At 54.0% G+C, this 26,243-nt stretch overlaps 8 protein-coding genes across 8 annotated transcripts; 3 read left to right on the plus strand and 5 right to left on the minus strand.

The window, feature by feature from the left end:
* Nucleotides 1-1,213: 1,213 nt before the first annotated feature.
* On the minus strand, nucleotides 1,214-3,244 carry CDEST_14668 (uncharacterized protein; the record flags this gene model as incomplete). Its single annotated transcript, XM_062930824.1, has 2 exons — nucleotides 1,214-2,327; nucleotides 2,542-3,244. The coding sequence occupies 2 exons, from the start codon at nucleotides 3,242-3,244 to the stop codon at nucleotides 1,312-1,314; spliced, it is 1,719 nt and encodes a 572-aa protein (XP_062786875.1). The 3' UTR covers nucleotides 1,214-1,311.
* Nucleotides 3,245-3,926: 682 nt separating this feature from the next.
* Nucleotides 3,927-5,667, minus strand: CDEST_14669 (Putative nuclear cap-binding protein subunit 3). The gene is made up of 2 exons (XM_062930825.1): nucleotides 5,361-5,667; nucleotides 3,927-5,295 (listed from the first exon to the last, which is right to left on the minus strand). The coding sequence occupies exons 1-2, from the start codon at nucleotides 5,433-5,435 to the stop codon at nucleotides 4,108-4,110; spliced, it is 1,263 nt and encodes a 420-aa protein (XP_062786876.1). The 5' UTR covers nucleotides 5,436-5,667; the 3' UTR covers nucleotides 3,927-4,107.
* A 500-nt stretch (nucleotides 5,668-6,167) lies between these two features.
* On the minus strand, nucleotides 6,168-8,589 carry CDEST_14670 (uncharacterized protein). The gene is made up of 2 exons (XM_062930826.1): nucleotides 8,281-8,589; nucleotides 6,168-8,176 (listed from the first exon to the last, which is right to left on the minus strand). The coding sequence occupies exon 2, from the start codon at nucleotides 7,733-7,735 to the stop codon at nucleotides 6,257-6,259; it is 1,479 nt and encodes a 492-aa protein (XP_062786877.1). The 5' UTR covers nucleotides 7,736-8,176; nucleotides 8,281-8,589; the 3' UTR covers nucleotides 6,168-6,256.
* Nucleotides 8,590-11,989: 3,400 nt separating this feature from the next.
* On the plus strand, nucleotides 11,990-12,845 carry CDEST_14671 (uncharacterized protein; the record flags this gene model as incomplete). The annotated part of the gene is given in 2 exon segments (XM_062930827.1): nucleotides 11,990-12,340; nucleotides 12,351-12,845. The coding sequence occupies 2 exon segments, from the start codon at nucleotides 11,990-11,992 to the stop codon at nucleotides 12,843-12,845; spliced, it is 846 nt and encodes a 281-aa protein (XP_062786878.1).
* Nucleotides 12,846-13,368: 523 nt separating this feature from the next.
* CDEST_14672 (Putative tetratricopeptide-like helical domain superfamily) lies at nucleotides 13,369-16,225 on the plus strand. Its single transcript, XM_062930828.1, has 2 exons — nucleotides 13,369-14,382; nucleotides 14,438-16,225. Exons 1-2 carry the CDS (start codon nucleotides 13,640-13,642, stop codon nucleotides 15,621-15,623), a joined length of 1,929 nt encoding a protein of 642 aa, XP_062786879.1. The 5' UTR covers nucleotides 13,369-13,639; the 3' UTR covers nucleotides 15,624-16,225.
* A 1-nt stretch (nucleotide 16,226) lies between these two features.
* CDEST_14673 (Putative Sec7 domain, pleckstrin domain, PH-like domain superfamily, sec7 domain superfamily) lies at nucleotides 16,227-21,499 on the minus strand. The gene is made up of 2 exons (XM_062930829.1): nucleotides 20,343-21,499; nucleotides 16,227-20,263 (listed from the first exon to the last, which is right to left on the minus strand). Exons 1-2 carry the CDS (start codon nucleotides 20,887-20,889, stop codon nucleotides 16,272-16,274), a joined length of 4,539 nt encoding a protein of 1,512 aa, XP_062786880.1. The 5' UTR covers nucleotides 20,890-21,499; the 3' UTR covers nucleotides 16,227-16,271.
* Nucleotides 21,500-22,774: 1,275 nt separating this feature from the next.
* Nucleotides 22,775-24,832, plus strand: CDEST_14674 (Putative peptidase M14, carboxypeptidase A; the record flags this gene model as incomplete). Its single annotated transcript, XM_062930830.1, has 3 exons — nucleotides 22,775-22,836; nucleotides 23,046-23,748; nucleotides 23,801-24,832. 3 exons carry the CDS (start codon nucleotides 22,775-22,777, stop codon nucleotides 24,830-24,832), a joined length of 1,797 nt encoding a protein of 598 aa, XP_062786881.1.
* CDEST_14675 (Putative membrane-associated, eicosanoid/glutathione metabolism (MAPEG) protein) lies at nucleotides 24,503-26,099 on the minus strand. The gene is made up of 5 exons (XM_062930831.1): nucleotides 25,954-26,099; nucleotides 25,801-25,859; nucleotides 25,568-25,725; nucleotides 25,287-25,461; nucleotides 24,503-25,208 (listed from the first exon to the last, which is right to left on the minus strand). Exons 2-5 carry the CDS (start codon nucleotides 25,833-25,835, stop codon nucleotides 25,124-25,126), a joined length of 453 nt encoding a protein of 150 aa, XP_062786882.1. The 5' UTR covers nucleotides 25,836-25,859; nucleotides 25,954-26,099; the 3' UTR covers nucleotides 24,503-25,123.
* Nucleotides 26,100-26,243: the final 144 nt, after the last annotated feature.

Here is a 26,243-nt window from a genome sequence, read left to right on the forward strand (position 1 = left end):
TATGCCATTGCTGTTGTGAGACTAGCAGACTGTCCCCCAGCCTAGAGATAGGAGGCCTGGCCTCGTCATCACAACTCCCGATGACACCCAATGCCAAATGCAACTAACTGCAGCTGCGACTCGGGACTGCAGTTTTTGCCCCCTCAAACACGCACGCTCAATAGTCGGGCAGCAAAGATTACAGGAATAGTCCATCTGGCGTCATGCCCGGGGCGGTCTCGGACCTGGATAACGGATATCACTGCTCACACCCGCAGCTGTGGTTCACCTCGGTTTTGATATGAGCGTGGGACAGACGATGGTGCAAAAGCAACAACAACGGTCACCGCCAGTTATTCGGGTCGATGCCCCCTATTCTTCCTTTTGTACCCCTCACCCCCCCCCCCCCCCTCCCTACTCACCGTGTCGGTTTACCTTCGTCGCGGATGAGGCACCTGGCCACGCCTGGCCACGCCTTGCTACTCCCATTTAAGCATACCCGCATTCTCGACGCAGCCTCCTCGTCTGCGTAAGTTGTTCCATACCTACGGCCCACATAGGTATCTGCTCGGTCCATGCCAGGTAACGTATTTGCGCCTGATGTGTCCCATTCAGAGGAGTATTCCCCAAGTTGTCTCCATTTCTCGCCCTCTTTAAAGAATCTCCTCTTCATGCAAACATCTGCCCCGGGCCCAAGCATTGTCCGGGCCAACTTCAAGGAAGTTCCATGTCCCTCCTAGGCGGCATCAGCGCAAGACTGTCATCATTTCGCCGCAACCATTCTAGGCCACACGCGCACAATATCATGAATAATGCGGCAATACCACACAGCACGACGCACTTGGGCTGTAGTGATACAGTGCCCCATGGGAACAATATCGGTGACCTAATGTTCCAACCGTGAGGCTGATACTCCCCTAGCTCTGTTCGAGAATGGCGTTCTCTTTGCAGTGGTCATCGCCGTCTCGCGATGACTGCTGATTCCGGAGTTAGACCCTAGCGAGCTCTGTAACCGAACCAGGCTCTCGGACGGCAACTCAAACTCTGGGATAGGGGTTGAAATAGAACCAGAAGCTCGAGGTAAGAACCCTGGCGAGTTAAGGAAAACGACGTGATGTAATAGTTAGTAAGAGTGGCTGGGATTCAGTGAGAGACATAAACAAACTCGGCATAAAGGGCGAAACCCAAAAGCAGCGAAAAGCAAACTGGAAGAGAAACCACCAGGTGGTCTTGACCATGCAAGCTGCTGTCCTCATTAACTAGTATATCTGCCAAGGTCGTCCCTCCTTTGCAAAAGCCTGGGGTATAATCACTTATACAAGACAGTGGAGCTTACAATACAGACTCGTCGTTTTCCTGCCCCTCGCTGTCTGCCCACCTCAGTGCCTCGTATGCCGCTGTCCGTGAGTGGCTAGTCCCTGTAGCTCGCCGCTCCACGGGCCTGCCGCGATCTCCAAACTCATCATCGGGGAGGTTACCAGCACCTTCGGAATATCCGCGGTATACACTTTGTGTACGCGAACTGCAATATTGGTTGCGAACGCTGGATTTACTGCCAAGTTCGTCAACCTCTCCGCTCACGTTCTCTGCCATAGAGGTGCTGAGATGCCCCCGCTCCGAGCTGTGAGGCCCGGCCTGGGTATCGCCATGAGGCATTTGGCGCTGCTGCGCTGATGCACGTGTTCTGCTCGACAATAAAATATTCCTACTCTCCGGTGAAGGTGTCTGTCTGACGACCGATGGCTCGATTTCGCATCCGTGGGCACTCCGTTCCTTTCCCGTGTCAGAAACATTCCCAAACGATTGTAGCTGGATGCCGTCCTTTCCGGCCTCGAAGGAGAACTCTCTTTTATGTTGGTGAGTTTGGGAAGCTCTCCGGGCAGGTTGTTCCGGGAGTTTACCGGTTGCCGAGCTTATGATATTCGGGCGAGCAACAGACGACCGCTCACCAGCCGCCTTGGCTGCAGCAATAGCTTCATTTCCTGCTGGGTTGACGCCAAGCGTTCCTCGATACACGGAACCAGGTGGCTGCCTCAAACTGTCATACTCCGGTGTGTTGGTGGCCAATTGAAAGGCATACGATGCTCCGGTATCCTGCATACGTGGCGCCGCACGAGACAGTTGGGCTGCCTGCGTTCTGGCAGGTAAGTTGTTTGCCCTCTGCGACGGATTCAGACTGTTATCCTCCTCTGAAGAGCTTGTGTCCAGGGCCCGAACTATGGCTGCTGGATCCAGGGGCATGTTCTTTCTGCCATGTTTGATGGTCCGATGCCGTCTTCGTTGAACCTTTCTCAGCTCCTGACTCAATTCGACATCCGCATTGTCGTCCAGATTCGGTTGCATCGACACTGTTATATTAGCTTGCGCCCGGAGTTAAGAGGAACCCGAATAGACCTGCTTACAGAACGTTCGATGGGTCTGGCGTAGGGTTTCGGAGCCTGCCGTGACACGTGAAGTATCCATGCTGGCAGACTTGTCGTGATCGTACCCATCTGCCAGGTATTATCCGTCGGTCAGTGGCCGAACGCATTCAGATTTGATCTGCTTGTAAATGAGACTCACCTTTTTCAGGACTGCATCTGGCATTCTCAATTTTGGCCTTGAACATCCTTGAGGATGTGGCGCTTCTGTCCACGACGCTTTCAGACCTAGCCAGGACAACGGCACCGACGCCCTCAGGGGCGACTTTTGCGAGTACCAATTCCAAGCGCTTGATCTCAGCTCGGAAGGCAGCCTCCTTCTCCTGCCATTCATCGGACATCTTGGTAAATTCATTGATGCTGCGTTGACTGGTTTCCAACTCCTCTTTAAGAATTTTTTCTGTTTTCTTGAGTAGCACCTGGACGCTCCAATAGCCTTCCAGCAAATGCAAAATGTACGAATTGTATTCTCTGGGTACTGGGTCGAGAACTGACTTGGTCATCATAATGTAATGCAGGGCGTCGACCATCTGATCCAGAGACATTGGAGCCTCCGTTTGGTCTCGGTCCTGGTACCAGACAACCTCAGTTGGTTCCACCAGGGAGGGCGACAGCTGATGACAAGATGAATGCGAACCGACGGATCTGATACTTGGGCAGTTGCTTCCTACCAATTTGGCAGCACTGAGAATATCGAGGCTTGCAATGCGTGGAATGGCTCTCCGCTGTCGCAGTTTGGAGGGAGGAGCATCGAGATGTGCCAGTGAATCCTCATCGCTAGTTTGTACCGGATTGATTTCTGACCCCCTTCGCTGTGGAGGCAACGGTCTAAAGATGTCGGCCATGTCTCTCCACGAGTCACTCGGTGACTGTCATGGGGGTGACGCTTTATTCCTGGGCCGGGTTCGGTTAGTCCATGTCCAGAACGGCGTAAGAAAACGAGAGCGCATGAACAATGTAGATATGGAGGAGTTGTTGGGCAAAATGCCGATGTCGTGATGTCGGGACTTGGTGGCACAGAACTTGTTAGCTGTATCTAATGAGTCCAACGTCAAAGAAAGGCGCGTGGAGCCGAGGATAGTTCGCAGTTAGTATGATTTGTGGAGGAGCTTGAGTGAATGAGGTGAGATGGCGATGAAGGTGACGGAGACGGAGGACCTCATCTCGAGACGGGTTGGGAAGGAAGCATTACCTCGGCTGGGGCTGACGCGTAGAAACGGCAGGTACGGATTGTTCTCTGGAGCTCGTGTTGCCGCTCCTTCCTTCCCCCGCCTCACCATGATCTCGACCAAGGGAAGGTGCCCTGTTTTCTCAAGAGCCTTCAATGTCACCCATGCCGCACTTGCTCCCCTGAACATACTCCCTTGCAAACTCGCCGTAGACAAAGGGACTTGCAATTGCAGTGCCATCAAGCATCACCGGCCCTATCGCCCTGCGACGGAAGCCACATCACCATGTGTAAACCCTCCGCCGAAAACGAGATACCGATATGTTGATTTCACAGATACTTGGTATAATCCATTGAAACCTGGGTCTCCGGTACTTGATGGGGTTTGGAATTCTTCTGCCAAGTTACCCTGAACTTGATTATCCGGGTATCTACGGCATCATATGAATCATTGCAGTCTATTTCTTTCCTTAAATCGCCGTGGAAGAAATACCTTTTTTGTTAGCAGCATGTTTCCCAGAGCAGTCTTGCTTTGAAATGCTAAGAGAATAAATCTTCAGCCTTCTGTCGTCTGCGTCCACGGCCCACCAACTTGTCGGCAAAGAGTTCCTTTCCCGTGTTACCACCTCCAAAGCGATTTGGGAACAGCTCCTTGACACTTGCACCTGCTGCGCCCTTAATGGCGAAGCCAGTGTCGGCACCACTTTTCTCGGCTCTGCCTCGAATGTCAAACAAGTCCTTCTTAGCGCCCCTGTCGTTGTTGGCCACTGATAGTTTGCGTTGCATTAGCTGCGTGGTCTCGTCTGCACCGTCCATGACCCGGTCCATATGCGTCTTGCCGGCAGAAGAGTCCTTAGCGGGGAATAGCTCCTTCGCCGTGTTGTCCTTGGCCAGACGCTCCTTGATACCAGATGCCCTTTCTCGGTTGCTGGGTCTCAACATCCGTGCTGCCTCCACATCCATCGCCGCGTCACCGTCGACATCTCGTATCGGTGACGCCGAGCGGTTTCGTCGGCCCCTGCCCGCTCCCGATCCTCGATTTGGAAAGAGCTCCTTCTCCTGGTTGCGATATGTATGGGATTGATCCCTGCGCGAGCTAGAGCCCCTGGATGACGACCTCCTCCGCGGTTGCGTGGATCTGGACTCGCGGTTCGCTGAAGTATCTTCATCGTCGTACATGCTCGCGTGGAATACCTCCACACTCGGTTCGCGGCCTCGCTGACTTCTTCCGCGGCCGTTACGGCGGTAGCGATCATCGCCACTGCGGTCGCGGTACCTGTTCCTGCTTCCTTCGCGTCGCATTCTTTCTTCCGGATCGAATTCGGGGTGAAAAAGATAGAATCTGCTCCTCTGCGCCGCGCCAGGTGCCTTCTTGTCGGAAATAACGGCAAATCGGACTTGAAGGTTTGCCTCTGGCTTAGAAGCGACGGCTTTAGCAGGGATCGTCTCGTTGATGGGCAATTGAGTCACATCGGCGATGTCAACGGCGCTCAAGGCTTTCAGAGCGTCCTGTGCCGAGGACTCAGATCCGAAGACCAAGTTCGCAGACTCGTCGTCGATCCATTCGATCCTATTTGTGGGGCCATAATGGTCCCTCACGTATGTCTTGATATCGTCCGTCGTCAACGTCTCCAATCCTCGGACATGAACCTTGTTGGGTACCAAAGTTGAGCTTTCCAGGTCGCGCTCGGTCGTGGTAAGGGGTATCGCATTCGATACTCCGGTATTCTGTTGCCACCCAAAGTTAGCACGGACAAGGACAATTGCGGGAGATGCGGGGAGCCATCGCGTACTGTGCTGTCGGCAATTGCGGTGGTCGGAGGAGCAAATCCTTCGGCGACATCCTCCATATCCATGTCCCAATCCATGGTGGGCCCAAGAAGGTCGTGAGATGTAATAGTCACGATGGTATGGCGAGGTTGGGGAATGTGTAGATAAGTGGTGGCTTCCTGGGCTTCTTAGAAAAGTAGGAGGGTTCGGGAGCGATCCTTCCTGTATTTCGGCCTGGGAGGCGCTTAGTTTGAGGAAAGAGACGAACCTATGTTGGGTTCGTCGCACAGGTATTTGTCGTGTTTGTCGTAGGTTGCGACGGAGCGTGGTTAATTCTCGGAACGGGATGGCAGACAGTGGTTCGGGCGCTAAGTGGCTGTGGAGAAGGAGGCTGAAGGCTGGTGGACGGGTACGCCTTGCTGTTTTGGGACACTATTTGTGCTTCAGGCTTCTTAGAGTCCGGCTCCGGGCTCCGGGCCCCGGCCTCTTCCAATTGAATAACGGCCTCGGCCCTCACTTCTCTATTCGTGAACTTCCTCTATTCAAAAAAATACGGTATGCAAATAAATCGTTTTAGACCAAGGTGGTTCATATGGGTATAAAGCCCTCTAAAATAGCAGGCCCGCCGGTTTCACTTCTATCATGTCCCATCCAGCCTGGTTCCTCGCCTTTGAATCGGCGTCTTAACTAACCATATCCCGTCCACCCAATCGCATGACGTTTTGCGTGCCGCATGGAAAGTACTATCCAAACCCGGCACATCTGTACGTCGTTCACCTCCGCCTTGACTTGAAGCAGAGTTTCAATCCCTGCCGACCGTACGTCTATAAAAGGTGCGGCAAATCAGGTTTCGCTGGTGAACAGAAGAAAAATACATCCAAGAAAGGAAGAGAGAAAAAAAGACACCATACCCGAAGTCTTACACGGTCTCTAGGCGTCTACGCGGCTCAACTAACGTTGGCAAGCAAGTCGTTCTCCGATTCTTGCACCGCTGATCATCTATTTCACCGGCTGTCGTCGTCGAGGGCGCTAAATAGGTCGTTTGTGACATCTCAGATGCAGGGCGTTTGAGGTTTGGAAGACGTGGAACAATGTCACCAGCCGAAGGCCGATCGTGGTCATCGTCAACTTGGTTACTTGGGTCCAGGAGCGGATCGTGTACCCAGCAATTCTCAAGACCATCAATAAACTTTGGAGAGTTTCGGAGAAAGTGCCACGAAAACTTGTCAAGACGCATGGCGATGTACAGCGACTCAATCTTGCCACTGGGCTCGCAAACACCACAGTGCTTTCGCAAAAAGTCGAGATCGTACTCGTCGTCGATGAGCCCGGGGTCTAGCGGCCGTAGCATGGGAAGTCCTTGGAGCCTTTCTGCGTCGCAAAGCCTTGCCTGCAGTGGCATCCATGGTCTCCCTTCGAGGAGGCCGTCGAAGGACTTGGTAACAGCCTCAACGAAGGAAGTACCGTCGGACCCACCAACTACAACCGTCCGGTGCAGGCCACGTGAGAGGCAGCGTTTATAGGCATTGGTGTCCCTCTCAAATGGAAAAGGCTGAGAGGCCGTCGGAAGCAATGAGATGTGTACCGTCCAGGCGCCACAACTATTGGAACTGCCGTTTGATTCAGTGGTGCTGACGGCTGGAGAAGCATGGGGTGCGGGATGCACACCGTCCCAACGGCTTTGAGCCTCGGTCCGGAAATGTGACGCAGTCGGAGGGCGCGAGTAAGAGACACTCGGGACACCGGTACGCATTGGGTTGATCTCAGCTTCGACATCCAGGTGCTGGCTACCTCGACTGAACAATAGATCATGATCAGACTCCAACTGTTCCAATCTCTCCTCTATGCTCTCATCGGCGTCGAAGAGCTCCATCTGTCGATTGCTGATATTCTTCAACCCGCCCTCTACACTGTCCAGATGATCCAACTGGGAGCGTAGACCTTCTTGTAACTTAGAGGTTCGCCGATTCAGCTGCTCGATGGACTGCCAGGCCCTGCTGATGTTGCGATAGGAGCCTTTGATTTCCTGGCCTATTTCCTCCCGACTCTTGTCGACGAACTCCTCCAGGTCGCTCACCCTAGCGACGATGGTTCCAAGGCCGCCCTGTCTCTGCTGGTCCAACTGTTCCTCGAGGGCCTGAAGACGCTGCTTCAATAGCTCGACTTCTTGTCGAGTGGAAGATGGTTCCGGGGTTTTGACGTGATAGCAGGCCATGTGTCCACAATCACAACTTGCCCCGGGCGTTGAGCGGTTAAGGGAGAAGTGTACGCAAGCGCATCGCTGGCCCTTAATGCCGGGAACCAATAAGATGTAGCGGCAGTGGCCTTGGGGCAAACTCTCCTCGTCGATGCGGCCGATGGGGCCTTGCAACGGAGAGGGAGAAGGAGTCGCCGACATCAGGGCCACCTGTATCCTTTGCTCTAAGAAGACTTTGGTGCGATATGGGCGGCTGCTAACACCGCAGGACCAGGACGAAAATCGGGTTTCCTCGATTGTACGGGTTGTCGTAGACAGCGTTGAGCACAACTCAGAGACGGTCGAGCGCGAGATTGGGAGTTGGGTGCAGTACAGATGAGTAGACGGTCCATGGACGATGCGCAGAGTGGTTGCTAGAGGCCGGCGACAGGGGATTCAGATATGCCGAAATCGGTAATTACAAGAGCCAGATGGTACAAAGTTGGTAAGCTGGGCGTCCAAAGATCAACGGGAGGAGACGATCGATATGTAGGTTGGCGGGGGCGGCTCCTTTAGATACCACGCAGTAAGAGACGAGAACCAGGCCTGGGACCAGGGACCAGGAGATGTAAGTCTGGACGACGACTATACGGGATTCGATAACTGGGGGGGGGGGGGGGGGGGGGAAGAGAGAGAGAGAGAGAGAGAGAGAGAGAGAGAGAGAGAGAGAGAGAGAGAGAGAGAGAGAGAGAGAGAGAGAGAGAGACGAGAATCAACTCAGAGTCAGGAACGTGCAAATTCGAGGCTGGGTTCGGGATCTGTATATCTCTTCGCTCACATTAAAGAGGAGCACGGGATAACGGAGCTTGAGCGTGGCAGTGGGATGCGGATGTGTCTGCCAGGACACAGCGAGTGACGAAGGTTGAGGGGCTGCAGGGACTATTCAATGGGCATGTGGGTTTGTGGATAGGGAGGATAGCGTTGGCGGGGTCCTGGCGTTGTCGACAAGGCGGCGGCGATTGCGACGCATGGAAGGCGATGAGACAGGTTGCGTGCGGGCGAAGGTGAGATCGCAGGCGAGTGTGAGGAGGGTGGAAGTAGCGGATCCAGGAGTGATAACAACAAAATAAAACGCGCCTGGTGTCGTTTTTGGAACAGCAGGGTGTGGGAGGGGTTTCCCCCCCTCGGGTGTGCGGGTTGTCAAGGTTTGTTGTTCTGTACCAGGATAACGACGTAACATGAGAAGGGGAGGGGAAATGACCAACTAAAGAGGGGATCAAGACCAACACAAGAAACGAAGCAAAGGCACACGAATATGAGGAAGGAAAGAGAGGGGTTGTAAAGGGGCCGGATCCGTCCCGGGAAAATGAGGGAATTGGATCATTGGATGTAAGGTAGGTAGTCTGAATGCATGAATAAGATACGGATACTTGGTGTGTGTAATGCAACCGAAATTACCTACGATGCACCTCACGGACGCCTTCTGGACGGTGTCTCTACGCTTGAAGAAAACGAGAGGGGCTTTGGTCTTCTTTGTTCAATTTCCCAACCCGACATTTCACGGGGAAGCGGGAAGCGGCAGGCGGGAAAGTGGGTTTCGTGCGGGATTGAGGAAAGGTAGGGAGGGGCGCGCCTCCATTTGCAGGGACACTTTAAGAAAGTTGGGGGTTCCATCACCTCGCACTGTCCCCGCCCCCAGGAAGATACCGCCGACTTCATAATGATCAGCCTGGATATCTTGTGCACATCATAGTGCGAAAAGGTACCGCTTGTCAGCGTGGCATGCCATGCCTTACATGACAGTTATCAATCAGCTCAACAAACCACCGTGCCTTGATTAGTGGGCGGTATCACATCGTACTCAATTGGGGGAGGGCGGTATTGACCTGGACAGATTGCGAGCCTGCTGACGACACAATCGAACAGGTCAAGGTACTGTGTGTAAGAAATGGCTTCTTGCTCATGGCTCATAGTACCTGGTCTTCTGAACGCCTTTGTTTTACTCGGCAGACTTGACCTTCCACAGCGCCCGCAGCAGGATGTCGTGCTCGGGCTTGGGACCATGGATCTATCGGCAAGTTGACATTGGCTGGACGGGCACCCGCAAGGCAACGCAAGAAGATATCGCCCGTCCACGACTTGAGAACTACCACGCTTTGTTGTTGCAGCCCACCGACCTTTGCGCCCGTTGGATGGCCGGTGGGGCCGCTGTCTGTGAGTGGTGGATGTGGGGGGACCGGCCAGATAAGACGCAACCTTCTTCTCGCATCTCGACAGCTACCAAAATTTGTGTCTCATTGGTTGCCCTGTCGCACTGTAAGCGCTTTACCAAGGTATGCATCAAGGGACATCGGTTCTCAAAGAGCACTTACCTCACTTACACGTGTAATCTCATTGCCCCATCCCCTTCGTTGCTTCGTCACCTCTTGCAGTTTGCGGGCGTTGGCGGGCAGGGGGAGCCCAATCGAGGTACCGCCCCAGGCAGTAGGACACCTAGCCAAGGCGGTCGATCTTGAGGTTGGACGGCTAAGTACAGGTACACAACAGGAATAAGACATAGTTACAAACACAGTGTAAGTATTAACAGCTCAGCTCCAGACACGCTCGACGTGATCAAATAGAAGGATACCTCAACCATTACTACTTAGGTACCTGCGGCTCAGAAATCAGCCGTTCAGCCGTCTTGCCGCAGGAAGGTATCTAGCGGGCTGTGGCCCACGCTCCCTACAGACCCATTTGGTTCTCTGTTTTCAGGCCACATATAAACACCTCGAGGCACATCTACCCGTCGCCTTCAACAAGTGTGGTGGTAGGTATCCTCTGCCTCTATCGGTTTGCACCAAGGGCTGTTGATCGGTGCTTAGGAATGGGCGACAGGATCCCAGAGCTGTTCCCATTAACCGCCAACACCACATCGCCATTCACTTTTGCTGTCCCTAGACAACAACATCCTTCGCACTCCTGATCTTGACGGATTCGGGCATACACTGCCGCTAATCATCTTTCTGTCCGTAGACATGCTGCGAGCTACAGACTGGCCAGAGACGAGGCCGAACCTATGGGATGGTCCCCTTCGGTAGGGGCCAACCCAGGGGCAGCGACGCCTAGACAATGGGACAATAAGACACGTTTATTGCGACGCTGGCACCATCCCACCGTCCTGCACCCCTCTCGGTCTAGAAATGCAATGCTCAGACACTCGCACAACTCAGGCAATCTGCCAAATTGTCATCTTCGAGGACGGATGTTCCACCGACGTCGGAGGCTTTCGCAATGCTCGGCGAGGATCCCCGAGCATTCCATTGGCCCAGCGCTCTGAATGGCTGTAAGTTCCCTCACGGCAACGCTATTTGATGTCCACACTGGCCATATCGACTCGACTGTCCAAGTTCTCAGTGGCTCGTACACCACAAACGACAGACCCCTGCCGCTACTTTGCCTGCCTTATCAACACCACTCTGCGGGTGCCAATCCGACATGCTCGGTTGACTCACCGCTGATCGTGGCCATCTTCTTTTCTTCCTCGTTAACCGAAACAGGCTCATACCAGCTGCCAGTGCTGGTTCCTGTTCTCGACAATTCGCACGTGGTTCTGGTACACGACCGCAACCTGGATGTATGGTGACATTCCAAAGCTGCGTGTCGTCTTGTGGCGCGCCATGCTGCGGCGGTCTAGCACCTTGGTTTCGTAGTTGCTATGTATGCTCAGCAGCGCCGGATCTACTGATCGCATCCCGCGCCTTGCCGATGAGCTAGGCTCGCCCAATTCATCTTCTCGTCCTTGGTCGAGCCGATCAGTTGCGACATCTGTCCGAGACGAGTCTCGCAGCCAGTGGCAGGATTCCGTTCTGTGCACTATAAATGGCATTCCCATGCGGCGCCTGATAAGCTGGCTATACCAGTAGACACAATATCTTTCTCCTTCCCATGCCTTCCAGCGGACGCGCACGCTTGTTTTTTTCAAGGTTGCTATTGCAAAGTTGCAAAACCCCCTTGTTTGGCTTGATGAGTGGACTCGCCCGGGTAAATACTATTCGTGTGTTGAGAGGAGATGCGGATGGCCGAGACCTATGCCCTCGTAGAACAGTCACACTTTCACGCCGCTATCCTTATCATCGTCGGTTTTCTGTTACCCCTGTTTTACCTCTATAATGGCCTTGATCAAACATCCCCCTAGGACTACACTTTGGATGACGAGGAAAAGGCAGGCAAATGACAGGTCGGCCGACTATGCCGACAGGATGAGGGGTCCGGCGGTTGCACAACCAACCAAAATGTGTCATCTCCTGTCATCGTCCGTCCTTGGTTTGACTGGCTCCAATTCCTAGCCCTTATCATCAAGAAGGGCGAGAAAAATAGAATACAAGATGGGCTCGTTCGTCCCGGGGCGTCGTCATACGAAAGCTCCGCCATATCAGTTTATTGTGTGAACCTTATTTAACGGGAAGGTCCAGCGTGCTGAGCCTTTTATCTGACATGGCTGGGTTCGGCGACACGGTCGACTCGCTCCTGGAGACATACTCCATTTGCTTGTCACGCCTGAAGGGCTTGAAAGGGAGCAAACACACCCGACAGCTTCGAAAAAACATTCGTTCCGACCAGTACAAAGTTCGAAGTGTATACTCTTTGCGACTGGCTGCAACGGGCAATAATCTCGAAAAGGGCGATGGTGTGTATTTCCCACTCACGGAGTCGATCATCCTGGTGCTAAAACGGGATTGCAGCCACAGCCCGGTCTTCATTGGAAAAGGTTATCAAACGTCTGACATCAGCCATTGCACGGCTGGTTCGTCCGACGAGAGGTCAGGCACCCGGGATCGATTACCGGTCACTTCAGTTGTTGTCTAACTCGTCAAGAGTCGACGCTGTCAAGACCATCGATGACCTTTCCCGACGGCTCGGCGTCTCATCCCGGGAATCAACCTTATCAGGGTCAAGGGCGACAAGCAAGCAGCATAAGAGAACAAATTCCTTGAACAAACGCAAGAACAAAGAAACTTCCGACACTGAACTTCCACGAGGGGGAGAGAAAAATGAAGAACGACAGAAAGCGGCTCGCGTCAACATGGGCACTCCCGCTCGCATCCAGCGAATGGACACGGACAAGCACATGTCAATGACGACAATATCGTCAGGGAGCACTAAAATAGGAGAGATAATGCCAAAGAAGCTGCGTCCGCGGAAGCCGGAGAACTCAGAAGCAAATGATGAGTTTACTGTGCAGCCAACGTACCCGTTGAGACCACACCACCAACCCCAGGTGAAGCGGAGGGGGTTTTGGGGTATATTTACACGAGGACGGGCTGCTCGCTGGCGAACTACCATTGAATAGATGGGGTGCCGGGATGCGAAATCTTCGAAGTTTTGGCGGCCTCAAAACTGAAAATACGATTATGGAATCACGGCTGGGACATGTCGATGAAGACGTTAAGTCATGACGATGCCACAAAACAATGTCGAAAAGGCCTAGACTGCTGTCAAGAGTACCCACTGGACTGGCAGCGTATCTCGGTTTGGTACGGAGTCAGAGAAAGAAAAGAAGCAAGCTTTCATTTTGGTGTTTCCCTCGTTGTCTGATTCGATTCAATGGTATGGAGGTGATGATAGACCTGGTGACATTTTAAGGCTTTTGGTATGTTTATTGATTGGCTTATCTTGAAGCCCAGATTGGATTTTAGGTTTGTTACCTACTCTGTACTTACTGCTAAAATGCGATTTCCGCAGCTGAACATCTTTTGATCTAATCAGGGCACCGCAGTTCCAAGTAGCCCCAGAGTATCGAATCACCTGATCTGGGTGAGGGGCTACAAGTTGAGGACCTGAGCCGACCAGCGCTGAACATCACAGGCCTTGCCCCACCATCCACATCGCCCTGACCTAGGCTGCAGCGTGTCTTCACCAGACGTTGTTGTATTTGTGTTTTTTGATCGAGATTAGTCAAGACCGGCGACACCAGCCACACGAGCACCACCAACCGAGATCCCTCAATTCCTCCGCAGTTTGTCGCTCGTCGTGGAAATACTGACCACTCCCTATCGCTGCTGCGTTTGAACGACATAACATGCAGTATCGGTCCCGCTGAGACCATCGCCATACGCCTCTCTCCGCCCCTCCCCTCACCTTGCGATGCCTTCGGATCCTGCCGCTAACCTCAGCGCCCTGCTGCGCGCGGCCTCCATCGAAGACCACGAAGAAGTCCTCAAAGCCGCCAACGCCACTTTGAAGGTTTCTTCCGCGGACCTTGTCGCTCAACAGACCCGAGTCGTCGCCCTCCTCAAGCTCGATCGTTTCGACGACGCCCTACGCGCCATCGCCGACGGCGGCAGCAAGCTTGAGGACGCCGCCTTGTTGGAGAAGGCTTACGCTCTATACAAGACGGGAAAGCTGCAAGACGCCCACGAGCTCGCCAACTCCAGGCCCCAGCGGAGTTATCGTCACCTCGTAGCTCAGGTTGCCTATCGAGCCGAGGATTTCAAGGATGCGCTCGAAGCCTATACCAATCTCCTGGAAGACCCCCAGGATGAGGCAAGCGACCTGAAAATCAACCAGCTGGCGTCCGCAGCTCAGTTGGAATGGAAGTCCTCCGCCAACCTCGACGGCGATGACACGCCTATACCTACTGCCGAGGACGCCGACACTTTCGAGCTCGCGTACAACATTGCTTGCGGTACAATCGCGCGCGGCGAGCTGTCCAAGGCGTCAAACCTTCTCCAAAGGGCTCTGCGTCTCTGCGAAGAATCCGAAGAGCTGTCAGAGGACGACAAGAGCGCTGAGATGATTCCCATCATGGTCCAGCAGGTTTACGTCTACTCGAGGTTAGGGAAGGCCGGCGAGGCTCTTGAAATCCAGGAGCGTCTGTCTATCTCCGAGTAAGCAGCCCTTACGCCAGTGGTTAGGGTAGAAGGTTGCTAATCATTGATGCAGTGAATGGGACGCTGAGTCTAGGTTGATTGCGCTGAACAACAAGTCGGCTCTCGCGACTGATGCTGAGAACGCCTACTTGGCCCAACGCAAAGTCGACGCGGCAGCGGTGCTGAGCAAGCAGGCCAAACTGTTCAGGTACCAAGACAGCCAGCTGAAGCGGAACGAGTACATCCTTGGTCTGCATTCTCAAAAGTTCGACGGTGTCTACGAGAACACATCCCGATCACTTGACGATGCTGCGCCCACTGTATCTGTTGACACCAACAGCCTCTCAGCCATCAATGCAACAGCTTACGCCCTGCGTCATTCCAAGACGGTCGATTTCAAGGGCGTTCTTCCTTTGGTCGAGAGGCGTCCCACGGATGTCGGCCTCCTGCTCACCATAGTCCAACTCTACCTCATGGCAAATAACACCGGCGCCGCCCTATCGGTTCTCGAATCCTTCCTGCAGAATCTGGAGAAGCAGGGCACGTCAGAAGTACGCTTCTCTCCTGGTTTGGTTGCCTTGGCCGTCTCTCTCTACAGGCAACAGGGCCGTCACAGCAGTATCCGGTCCGAATTAGCAAAAGCCTCATCCTTCTGGGAGAAGCGAGACGGCCGTCATGTCGACTCGCTTTTGCTTGGCGCCGGCTCCGAGCTTCTCAAGTCATCGGATCCCAATGACATTGCGGCCGCCGGTGCCGCCTTCGAGAAGCTCTGCCAGAAACCCAGCGCGAACCATGTCGCCGCCGCCGGCCTTGTGGCGTCTTTCGCCACCTCAGACAGAGCCAAGGTCACGTTGTATTTCAAAGACCTGCCCCCTGTCGACGACCTCCTCGTCGGCATTGACGTTGACCAGCTCATCGGCGACGGCGTTGTTACCCACTCGAAGGCGGTTAGCCAGTCCAAGAAGCGCCGCCTTGATGCGCAGCCGACTGAGACGATCAACAAGAAAAAGCGAAGAAGAAAGCTGCCCAAGGACTACGTCGAGGGCAAGAAAATGGACCCCGAGAGGTGGCTTCCCCTGCGTGACCGATCCTCGTACCGGCCTAAGGGCAAGAAGGGCAAGAAGAAGGCCAACGAAGCCACGCAGGGCGGCTTTGTCAAGGAGGAGGAGACGTTGGAGTTGGCGGGCGGCGCGGGATCTGTCAAGGTCGAAAAGGCACCAACCTCGTCGTCCAAGAAGAAGAAGAAGGGCAAGAAATGAAGGGGTGCAATGGCCAGACGTCAGTCTCTACTCACTCGCCTCCATTTCCCTATTCGTAGACGCGATCGGCTATACTTTGTGGTATGCAAGATGCCAAAGATACAAAGTCACTCGGCCACGCTTCTCATGTCAAAAATCTTGCTGGGTACCGAGCACATGAGGAGGTGAGGGTATTGTACAAAAGGTCTCGCTGAAAAAACAAGTATGGACCGCTTTGCACTCAAGACTGCACCGCTGGCCGTGAATCGACCAGGTCGTCCGATCTCTCTTTCAGTTGGCCCTGGTCGCCACCACAATGCTATGCCCAAAGTCCAGTGTCCTTTTCCCCGCTTAGCCATGATTCCACAAATATATGTACACACATCCGCCATTATAAATCGACCACACTTCCATTTTGGTGTGATTGCTCTCAACAGTAAAACAAGATGTAGTAAAAGTGTGACAGGGAGATGAAAGTCCCCATACGCACACGCTGATGGTGTAGTAATGATCTGTCCATGTTTGCTCTCACATTCCTCTTTAAAACTCGCTCTGCATTCAAGTCCGGACGATGTGGTGTTCATGCTTCTAATCCATCTAACCCACCGTTTAATGTCGCTCCCTTAAAGGCTACCGGTGCGGACTTAGAGCGCGGCACACCTTGATCACCTAGGCTTTGACTGCTTGTATGGATGGGCTGGGAAGTCGTTGCATCTCAGCCCCTTGGACATTCTCATCCCCCTTTTGGGGTTCCAGCGGAGTCGTTGGCTCGGAGGGGGTCGCCACCGGGTTTGCCAGCGACACAGGTACAGGCTGCGGGCTGACGATGAACTGCGGGCCCGTTCCGGACCTCAGGCTACCGACAGCGACTTGGTTTTCTTCCTCATCTCCAGACTCGTTCTCGATTGGAGGAAGTGGTGTCCGCCTCCCATCCGAGAAGCTGACTGCTGCTTCGCTTTCGCCATCAGAAGGTACCGATAGACGACCGCCAAACACCGGCGCCTTGGATGCGTGCGCCGAGGAGTATTTGCGGTGAAGCTCGCGAAAGCTTCTAGCCGTGGCGGTACTTGCACTAGCAGCCGACTCTCGTCGCTCGGTGGGAACGAAGGAGCTGTTCAGAGCATCGTGGAAATCTTCGTCAAAGCTAGCGGGGGATGCAGGCTCGTCACGTTGATCTTGCTTTCGCTGCCTCATACGTTCTTCCGGGGTGAGTTGCTGAAGTTCGGAGCCGAAGTTGATGACTGATGCTTTCTTCCCATGTACCACAAAACTTCCGGAGCCTCTCGTAAGCACGTCTTCACGACCCATGTCGTCCGATCCACCACCAGAGAGTATTTCTTTGCCTTTCCTACTGCGGTGATGCGAGAGGTGGCCAGCACTTTCCCTGAGCGTGCGTTGCAAGCTGCGTCGGATCTTCATTTTGTCTTGCTTATCGATTGAGCCTGGGGTGTCTCGCGATTCGGAAGCGTCTCCGGCTTCGGACAGTGACCCAGTCCGCTTTCTTTCTGGCTGAATTCTACCGCGAGAACCCGAGTCGAGAAGGCCGGCCTGCTCCAGGAGCACCCGTTCGTTCGCGTCGACGTCATCATGGTGGTGATCAATTGCAGATTGCTCAACGTCCATATCCTTTTGCGGCGTCGAATGCTGTTTCGGGCTGTAGAAAGTCGGTTCGATAGAAGAATGACTGGAGCTAGAGCCAGGTCTCTTGCGTTGCAAATGTTCCATTGACCTGGAGACTTTAGAATCCCAAGAATTCTGATGCTTGTGCGGACTGAACGTTGCACTTGTCGGCGGTGTTTGGTAAGCCTCGGTGACCGGTGATTCAGGCTCTGCCTGGGGAATCTTGGAAGACCCCTGAATGGTAGAGACGGCAGCAGATGATCGCCGACGTCTTCGCGCGACGCTGCTCGCCGAGCCAGCTTCGAGATTGGAAGGTCTCTCCCGAGACGGAGATGGCTCGTTGAACTCGTGCCCATTTTGCATCTTGGAGGGCGCCAGGCCCTGAGGACCCTGTTCCTCGGCCAAATCTTTCAACAAAACATCCCGGTGACACCTCGATTTCCAGATGCCCATGCGGATCCATTTGATTTTGACATCCATGTGGGCCGCGGCTGAAAGGATCTGATCTCGGGTTTTGGCTTGGATGGGCGACAGTATTTGCAAATGCCGCGCGTTCCTCAAGTGCACCTCGAGCTCCTGCTCTTTGAGTGCGATCTCCTCGTCGGCTTTGGCAACTGCATCCATCATGGTCTGCCGTCGTTGCGCCTGGATCGACTCGGCCTCCTTATGGTCAATCTTCCCGCGTACGATGCTGACGTCGCCGGTGGGGGTCTGGATAACCTGCGCAGAGGCTGAACTGCCGAGCCTCCTTATGCCACGCCGGCTCTGGCCCTCGTAGTTACCGCCCACAACGCCCCTCATTCGAACGCCCGATGTTGTAAACGCGGCTGCATAATTGAGCTTGGCAAGCCAATCGTTCATTTCCTCTTCGTTGTCGGCTAGGAGAACCTCTTCGACGTAGCCGCTGGGTTGAGAATACTTAAAGGCGTTCTTATGCTTCTTGTAGGTGACGTCAACGAGCGCAACCGCATCTTTTGTCGGCAAGTACCCGTCAGGCTTAAATTCCGGGAGTGGTGGCTTGAAAGTAATCGGCTCCCCATCAAATCCCTGTTTGACATGAGTCTCGTACTGGTGCATCAGGTTCTTGATCCATGTGGTATTGCGGAAGAAATAGAGTTGAGCGCCGGTCAGAATAGCCCCCCATTCCTGCCACGGCGATCTCGTTTTCTTCTTTTTGGCATCCTTACGCCATAAGAGGCCGACTTTCGTGATTTTGATATCAACAACGCCTTGAGCCGCCTCAGCCGGATTGGCGGAGCCCTTGTCGTCGCGGAACGCATCTGGCCGTGACCTAGCCGACACTATTTGCAAGACACCGGTTCTGAAGAACGTTCTCTGAAGCTCTTTGACGTTGAGATCCTTTGCCGTCCCCAAGTAGTTGTAGTGATCTTCGAGTTCCATCACATCTTTGAGACTCGGACGCAAGATATCCAGCTTGCCATCTATTATAAGAGTATAGGGATCAAGAGGCTCACGGGCTGACCGTCTGACGGTTGTCTCCGGCGTGCCTCCTGGAAATAGCGTCTTCCGCTTGGCTCTGTTTGCCAAAAGTCGATCGCTGCTGAGGTCTAGATCGTCCTCGACATGAATGAAAGGGGTATATGTAATGTTGTCGTAAAAGCACCTTAGAATTGAGTCTGAGACGCCCTCTCCCTGTGTGTTTTTCAAGTAGTCGGGTTGCTGCATCTTGTGCTTGTTGTTCTTGTTGAAAACATCGGTATGTAAAATGAGGAGAGAAAAGGCGACAAAATACGCCTGGTCTGGAGAGGCATAGATCCCGGGATTGCATTCGTGGTAACGGTTCGCAAACGCCTGAAGGCATCTGTCTATTTGCTGTGTTTCCTTGGGTAGCTCAGCCTCCATGAGCAGCTTTCGGATAGCCATGTCCATGGGGTATTCAAAGAAGCTGAAGCGGCGCATGTAGCTGCGGAGGACCGCTATCGAGAACGAATCGCTTCCCTTAGATAACGCGCTGGCAATGACTCCGCGACTGAGTATTTCCTCGATACGACCAAGATATTTAACCGGCGTTTCGTCTTCGAGCTTCTCGGGCAGAGCGATCGGTTCGCGCGCAATCTGCAACGAGTTGTTCTTCGATGTGTTGGAGCCAGGAGTAGCTGGTGTCAGGCTGCCTTGTCGGCCCTGACCAAGATCTGAATTTTGACGCAATCGGTTGAGACCGAATAGGTCGCCGAAGCTCTTGCGACCAACCGATGTGGATGTTCGACCAGTTCCCGGGTCAAGATGGCCATCTATCGACTCCCTTCCCAAAGAGCTCATGGTCGACGATCTACCCCGCCGCTGCAAGCGTGTGCGAGTCGGCGAGGACTGCCCCGAATGGATTGACCCCGGCCTGAATAGAGCGGTGGCGGGCGAAGCGTTCGGCCTGGCTAAATGTTCGTGTGTGGACGATGCTAATGAATCGGCGCGCACGCTGTGACTCGACTGGGGACGCGATCCTTGTTGGGGACGCGGTGTATTTTCTCGAGAAGTAGATACGACGTTCGGATGAGACGTGCCGAGCGAAGAAGACGATGTCGCAACGTTATTGTTCCCATTCAGAGGCTTTCCTCTTTGCGGCAAATGTGACAAGTCGAACATTGGAGCTGTAGCCTTGGGTTTCCTCCGAGGCATACGGAAGAAGCTGGAGCCTGAGTGCACCGGTGGCGAATTATCCTTCGTGTTTGTAGTGTACAGGTGTTCTCCCGAGCTTGCGTCGGACCGCGATGATTCTGAAGCTCGGTTTGCAGGGAGCGATAGATTGGGGACATCATGACGTTCTCCGTTGGTCGGCGCCCTCGATGACGACGGACGACTGGGTTCTTCGAAAGTCACAAGGGTCGGCCGATTTGCCGAGGCTAAGTCTTCCAATCCCGTCTTTCTTCGCGACGACATCCACGTCAAGGCCCGGGCGCCTCCATCTTCACTATTCCTTGGCATTTCACCGGAGCGTCGAAATCGGTCGGCGAGTCGCATGCGAGATTGCTTCTTTTGGGGAACCTGAAAATCGACAGTCGGAGCAGTTGTAATGATTTCGGGCGCTGATGTTGTTCGTTAGCAAGACAACCTTGGCATGGCGCGCGGGGTTTGGCTGGTAAGTGTGATTCAAAGGGAACGTACGGCGAGGCACAGGGGGGGGCTTTTCGGCCTGTTGCTTGGCCCTGAGGGACAGCTGCGAGTCGGAGGCATTGCGAAATCTCAACATAGAGAAACGACGATGCTTCGGCGTCTCTTCCTGAACGGGAGGGGTATTTGGTCGGTCACTTGAGCCGTCAGGGGTTTGCTGGCCAGGCTCGTCGCCGTCGCCTTCGGATTGCGCAGGCACAGCCAAAAGTGTGGACTGAGATTCCTGAGTCGAGGCAGACACAGAGGGTCGCGGTTCCTCCCCATGCTGCCCCTGCTCTTTCTCTTGCTGCTGTCCCTGCAATGGTGGTAACAGCGTTTGCGATTGCTGTGCTTCTTGCGGCTGGATGATGAATGGCTGCTTCTGGTGCTGCTGCGATTGAGGTCGGGGTGGTTGCTGCTGCTGCTGTTGGGATTGAGGTTGCGGAGAAGGAAAGTGCTGGGGAAGCGGCGGAAGCTGGGGCACCGATTCGGTATCAATAATGGTATGGCGCCTCATGTCGGTCTCGCTGACGACGTTGCCGCGACGGCGTAGAAAAGGCATGGCGGCGATGGTTCATGGTTTGCCAGGGATGGAAAGTCGAAGTGGGAGGATGACGACGACGGTCAAAGTTGGGTGTGCTGTGCGATGCCGTCGGGTCCGGAAACTAGGCCATCAGCACAGCGTGAGGTGGTAGGGCAAGGCGACGAGACACATTGACCAAGAGAATTGAAGGGGAAAGGCCGACACGAAAAAGAGGATTTGGGAGGAAGCAGAGTAAGGTAAGCAGGGTCAAGTTGAGGTCGGATTTGGTAGGCGAGGTCAGTTAAGATAAGGTAGGGTGAGGTCCGGTGAGGTAAGGGTGTTGGGCTAGACGCAGTGCAACGCAAAAGACAGGACGACCGGGCATTCTACGATGGAGGGGGGAGGGGTCCCAGTAGCAATAGTATTGGATGCGTAATAAGGCCAGGCCAGGCCAGACCAGGCGAAGGCAGGGTGCGTGTGTACCATGGACCTCAGCTTAGGGAGGACGTGAGCTCGAAGGGAGATCGGACTGGAGACCAAGGATAAAAGATGTGGGGACAGAGGAACAAGAGGAGAAAGGGACGTGGAGAAGAAGGGAAAAGCCCCCGAGACTGAGAGACGGACAAGCAGGCAGGCAGGCAAGGCAGGCAGACAGACACAATGAGGTGAGCGAGGGTGTGACACTCGCAGGAAAAGGGGTTCGAGGCCAGAAAGAGGTGAGCGTAGACCGAAAGAAGGAAGGAAGAATGGAAGATGTCCGGATGAAGTTGGATACAAACGTTAAGTATTAGAGGTGTAAGAATAGAAATAGATGAAATGAAAACCGCGCGCGCATGCCTACGTACATCACACAGACCAGCTGATGGCGCTGTCGTTGTTGTGGTGTCTCAGTCTTGAAAAATATAGGGGGTTAATTGAGACGAGAACATAAAATCTGGGAAGACACGCGACGCAACAGACTTTAGTGAATGTACTACCTATGTATGCTCTTGCTACTGCTTATGATATTCTTCTCTCCCTCGCTCAGCATCCTGGGTAACGAACTGAACATCATAGCCCAGCACTGAGCAGTGTCGGCAAGCGCATGAAATGTACGGATACAGAGCCAACCAAAGCATGCATGGCACAGGGCATCCGCTTTCTGGTTCGACGCCAAGGGTGGGCTGGTCCTAGGCTGAGGTTGCAGCAACGGCCCCTGGACTGGGCTTCAGGCCGTCCTACGCATGCAGTATTTACATAAGCAGGTAGACTGAACTATGTTCCGTACAGAGTACTGGAAAGAACATAAAGGATACGCACAGTATATTGGGCAGGGTCACGCCTGTTGACACCTCGACGCTCCGACTTGGAATTGCAACTCGGTGGGTGGGCCGGGGTAAGATGAAAGCGCAGGGCTCGGGAAGGCTGAGAGTGCGAACAACAAATGAGGAGAGTGAAAGAGGGCTGGAACTCGTGGAGAAGGGACCGAGATCCCATGTTTTGACTTTCAATTGACGGGAGCCTGGTTCAGCCTAGGCTGGTCCAGCCTCATTCTTCATTGACTTCCAAGGTTCGCCGATACATTGACGTTCCCCTCCAGCCTCTAACTACCTTGGTAAGGAGGTAGACATTATCTGCGTAGTTGCAACTCAATCCGCATCGTATCGGGCTGCAACTATACGAAAATCCGCAGGGCGCATCAGAGTCGAGTACTATACCACAGCTGTTGAAGATGGCCCTGGGCAGGCAGGCTGCCTAGCAAACTGGGAACGGTCCTAGGAGGGAAAGGGCGGGCAAACATCAAGCCCATGGTTCCTCTTGTCGAAGCTTCCGTCTCTCCGTCTTATCCTCTCTCCCCTTCTCAACATCATCCTCCATCGGCAAGAACAGATACTTGCAGTTGCATAAATGATTGCCAAGCAGACGATGATAGGGAATCGTAAAGATGAAGAAGGAGGGGCGGACGGTCGTCGGCTGGTGCGAGAGAAGGTTCATGCCGCGCCTCAGGTAAGCAAGCGGCTGCCTGCGCTATGTATCCTTGCATGCCGAACCTGGGCCCCAGTGGCGGCCGTTTAACTCCAAGCTGCCCTGCCAGGTTCCTTATCTGCTGCTCTCATCCCGAATCTACTGCAGTTCATCCCCCCAAGCACATATTGTCGTGACGCACCTACGCAACATTACTCTTGATTCGTTGCTGTGTTACACTCCACCATCAGCCGTCTGCGACCGCAATATCCATCGAGTCTTCGACCCATCGGGGGTAGTCGACGCCTGTCATCTTCGACTGCCCGCATCCTCATTTTTACTCCCATCGCCGTCGCCTCCGACATGCGTCCCCAATCCGTATTGTCCTTCGCCGGCATCGCCCTCCTTGTCCCCGTCACCTCTGCCGCCTGCTTCAACGCATACCCAGACCTTCACCACGAGACATCGTGTACCGCGCCGAACAAGGCCGATACGTTCCCCCTCTTGAAGAGACTGCGCAACAGCGTAGTCGAGTTTGTCTTTGGTCCCCATCCTGCAAAGGCAACCGCCAGTGCTTCCCATGCCCTAGCGAGCCTTCGCGATGATCACGTCAACGAGGTCGTTTTGCGCTTCAATCTAACAACGGCCGAAGAAGAAACTGCTTTCGCCGCCGCAGCAGCTCGGACGTTTCTCGACATATGGACCTTCAACCGCGAATATGTCGACGTTCGGATCCCCAAGCGCGATATTCGATCCTTGCTGAGCCTCCTGCCCGAGACTTTAAAGACAAGTTATTCGACCTTGATCGCAGATCTGGCTGCGGCAGTGTATGATACTTATCCAGTCCTCGACACTCCCGCCCAGATCCATCGTTTTGATGATCGCCGGGCGAACCTGAAGCTGGCGCACAGCGGCAGCGACAACTACTTCTTCCAGGACTACCAAAAGCTTGACGTAGGGACTCTTTCACTCCTAGCCAAGCGGTTGTTAAACTGACATAACCTAGACAATTGTCCAATGGATGCGATTAACCGAGGCCATGTTCCCGGCCATCACCGAAGTAATCAACATCGGGCAATCGTACGAAGGCAGAGACATCTTGGGACTCAAAGTCGGGATGAAAACGCGAGCGCCGGGTGCTGACAAGAGAAAGACTGTCGTCATCACGGGAGGAATGCATGCACGCGAGTGGATTTCTACGACCACGGCGAACTACGTTGCATGGTCGTTCATCACTGCCTTTGGCCGGGAGCCTATGATCACCAAGCTGTTGGAGCATTTTGACTTTGTCTTCATTCCAGTGGTTAATCCCGATGGCGTCGAGTACACCTGGACAACGGATCGATTATGGCGTAAATCTCGGCAAGAAACTGGCATGTCATGGTGCCGCGGTTTTGACCTCGACCACGCCTTCGGCTACGAATGGGGTGACTTTTCCGAGAACGACCCTTGCTCTGAAAGCTATGGTGGTAAGGAACCATGGCAAGCCACCGAAGCTACTGCGCTGGCTATGTGGGCAAAGAATGCATCTCGGGAGACAACCGAGTTCATTGGTCTTATCGATCTGCACTCGTACTCACAGCAGGTACTGTTTCCCTTTGCCTACTCCTGCGACGTGGACCCGCCCAACGTGGAGAACCTGGAGGAGCTCGCAGCTGGACTCGCCAAGGCGATCCGCTTGTCCAATGGGGAGTTATACTCAGTAACATCGGCGTGTGAGGGAGCAGTGGCAGGTCGTGGCTTCAAGCCAGGAGTCAAACGCATCGAGACAGGCGGCGGTTCAGCTATTGATTGGTTCTACCACGAGTTGCACGCACATTACAGCTACCAGATCAAGCTGAGGGACACCGGAAGCTACGGCTTCTTGCTCCCTAAAGACAACATCATACCTGTCGGTGAGGAGATCTTCAGTGCAATGAAGTACTTTGGAGACTACCTGCTGGGCAATAACGGAATTGAAAAGTCGATTGGAACTGCTGCGCCGGCGCCGGAAGAACCAGATCGCAGTTTGGAGCTTCGACGTCTGAAGAGGAAGTAGAGCAGTCCGTGTCTCGATTCGAGTTAAGTTTAATGGCGTTGCGGCGACGGTTTTTCTTCTTGGGAGGGTAGTCTTCAGGCATGATTGCTCGTGTTGGCGCGCAACGATTATTTATCAGGCAACCGGTAAATTGGCGAGGGGAGGGGGCATTCATTTGAGTCCCTCGGCAGGAAATTGCACTCCGTGTACGTTGTTTGGTTTTGGTTCTGGTTTTGGTTTTAAAACGGATATGAGTGCAAAGAATCGGTCTCGTGTACTAAGAGCATCCTCTCCCATTACAAAATAGCGACTTTACCAGTTCATGATCATGGCAACAGAAGCGTAGACGGCGGTGAACTTGAGAGCGAAGTCGAAGAGGAACGACCCGGCGGAGCCACTGCGTTGATTGGTAGGTTAGCGAGAGACCTGGATGAGGTGCTGGGGACGACGGCAAGGGAAGGAAGCCTAAGCATACCCGATGCGGCCCTTTGGGCCGGCGCCGCTCGTGTAACCAAAAGCGTAGAACACGCGGGAGAGGGCCCAGCCAGCACCGAGGACGGCGCTGGCGACGGGGTAGCGGAGGCCAGAGATGAGGAGGGCGCCGAGGAAGGAGGGTTGGTTCTCGGTGAAGTTGGCGTGGGCGCGTTGGGCTTTGTATCGGTGCGTTAGTCTGTGTGCGTTGACATGATCGTAGAATTGCATTCCCTCTCGTGTAGGGGAAAGGGCAGGGGTGGTAATGGGACGTGGCAGACGAACCGCAGTTGAACTGGTAGGCCTTGGGGTCCTTGGCGGCCTGCTCGTTGGAGGCGTAGGGAGCTGGGTAGACGAGGCCGCTGGCCTTGCGGTACTTGCTCGTCAAGAGGACGTGGGTGGTGTTGATGAAGAAGGTCGATGCGGCGACGAGGAGAACGTAGCTGTTGCGGGCGTGTTTGTTCAGACATTGGCATGCTTGTTGACAATTGGCAATGAAGGAAGATGTTGTTACGTACCCGTACTCATTGGGGACCTGGAGCGTGAGAGGCATGGTGGCGGGCTGCCTGTTGATTGACTGTTGACGTGGTTACTGGTCTGAGAGCTTTCGATGGCCGGCAAATGGGATTGTCCAAGGGTAGTGGGCCTGTGGCAAAGTTGGCGATGCTTACTTTTATGTATAGTACCTTAGATATGTATGTGTAACAGGCGAATGGTACAAAGTACGGATGTAGGCAATTGATGTGGATATGGAAGAGTGCGCCGAGTACCAACGATACGGAGCAGGGGCAGTAGCTCTTTTATCTTGCTTTCCGGGCTACGTAACGCAACAACCGCCTGGACGATGGGAAGACCAGGTTTCGAGACGCCAGCTGTTTTGGTCGGTCTAGGGTCTCCTCCGCTGGAGTGTGGAGGAGGGCGGAAGGGGATCCGCAGAAAAGAGTGCCTATCCGCTCGCTAA

The sequence above is a fragment of the Colletotrichum destructivum genome, chromosome 10, assembly GCF_034447905.1.
Source record: "Colletotrichum destructivum chromosome 10, complete sequence".
NCBI lineage: Eukaryota > Fungi > Ascomycota > Sordariomycetes > Glomerellales > Glomerellaceae > Colletotrichum > Colletotrichum destructivum.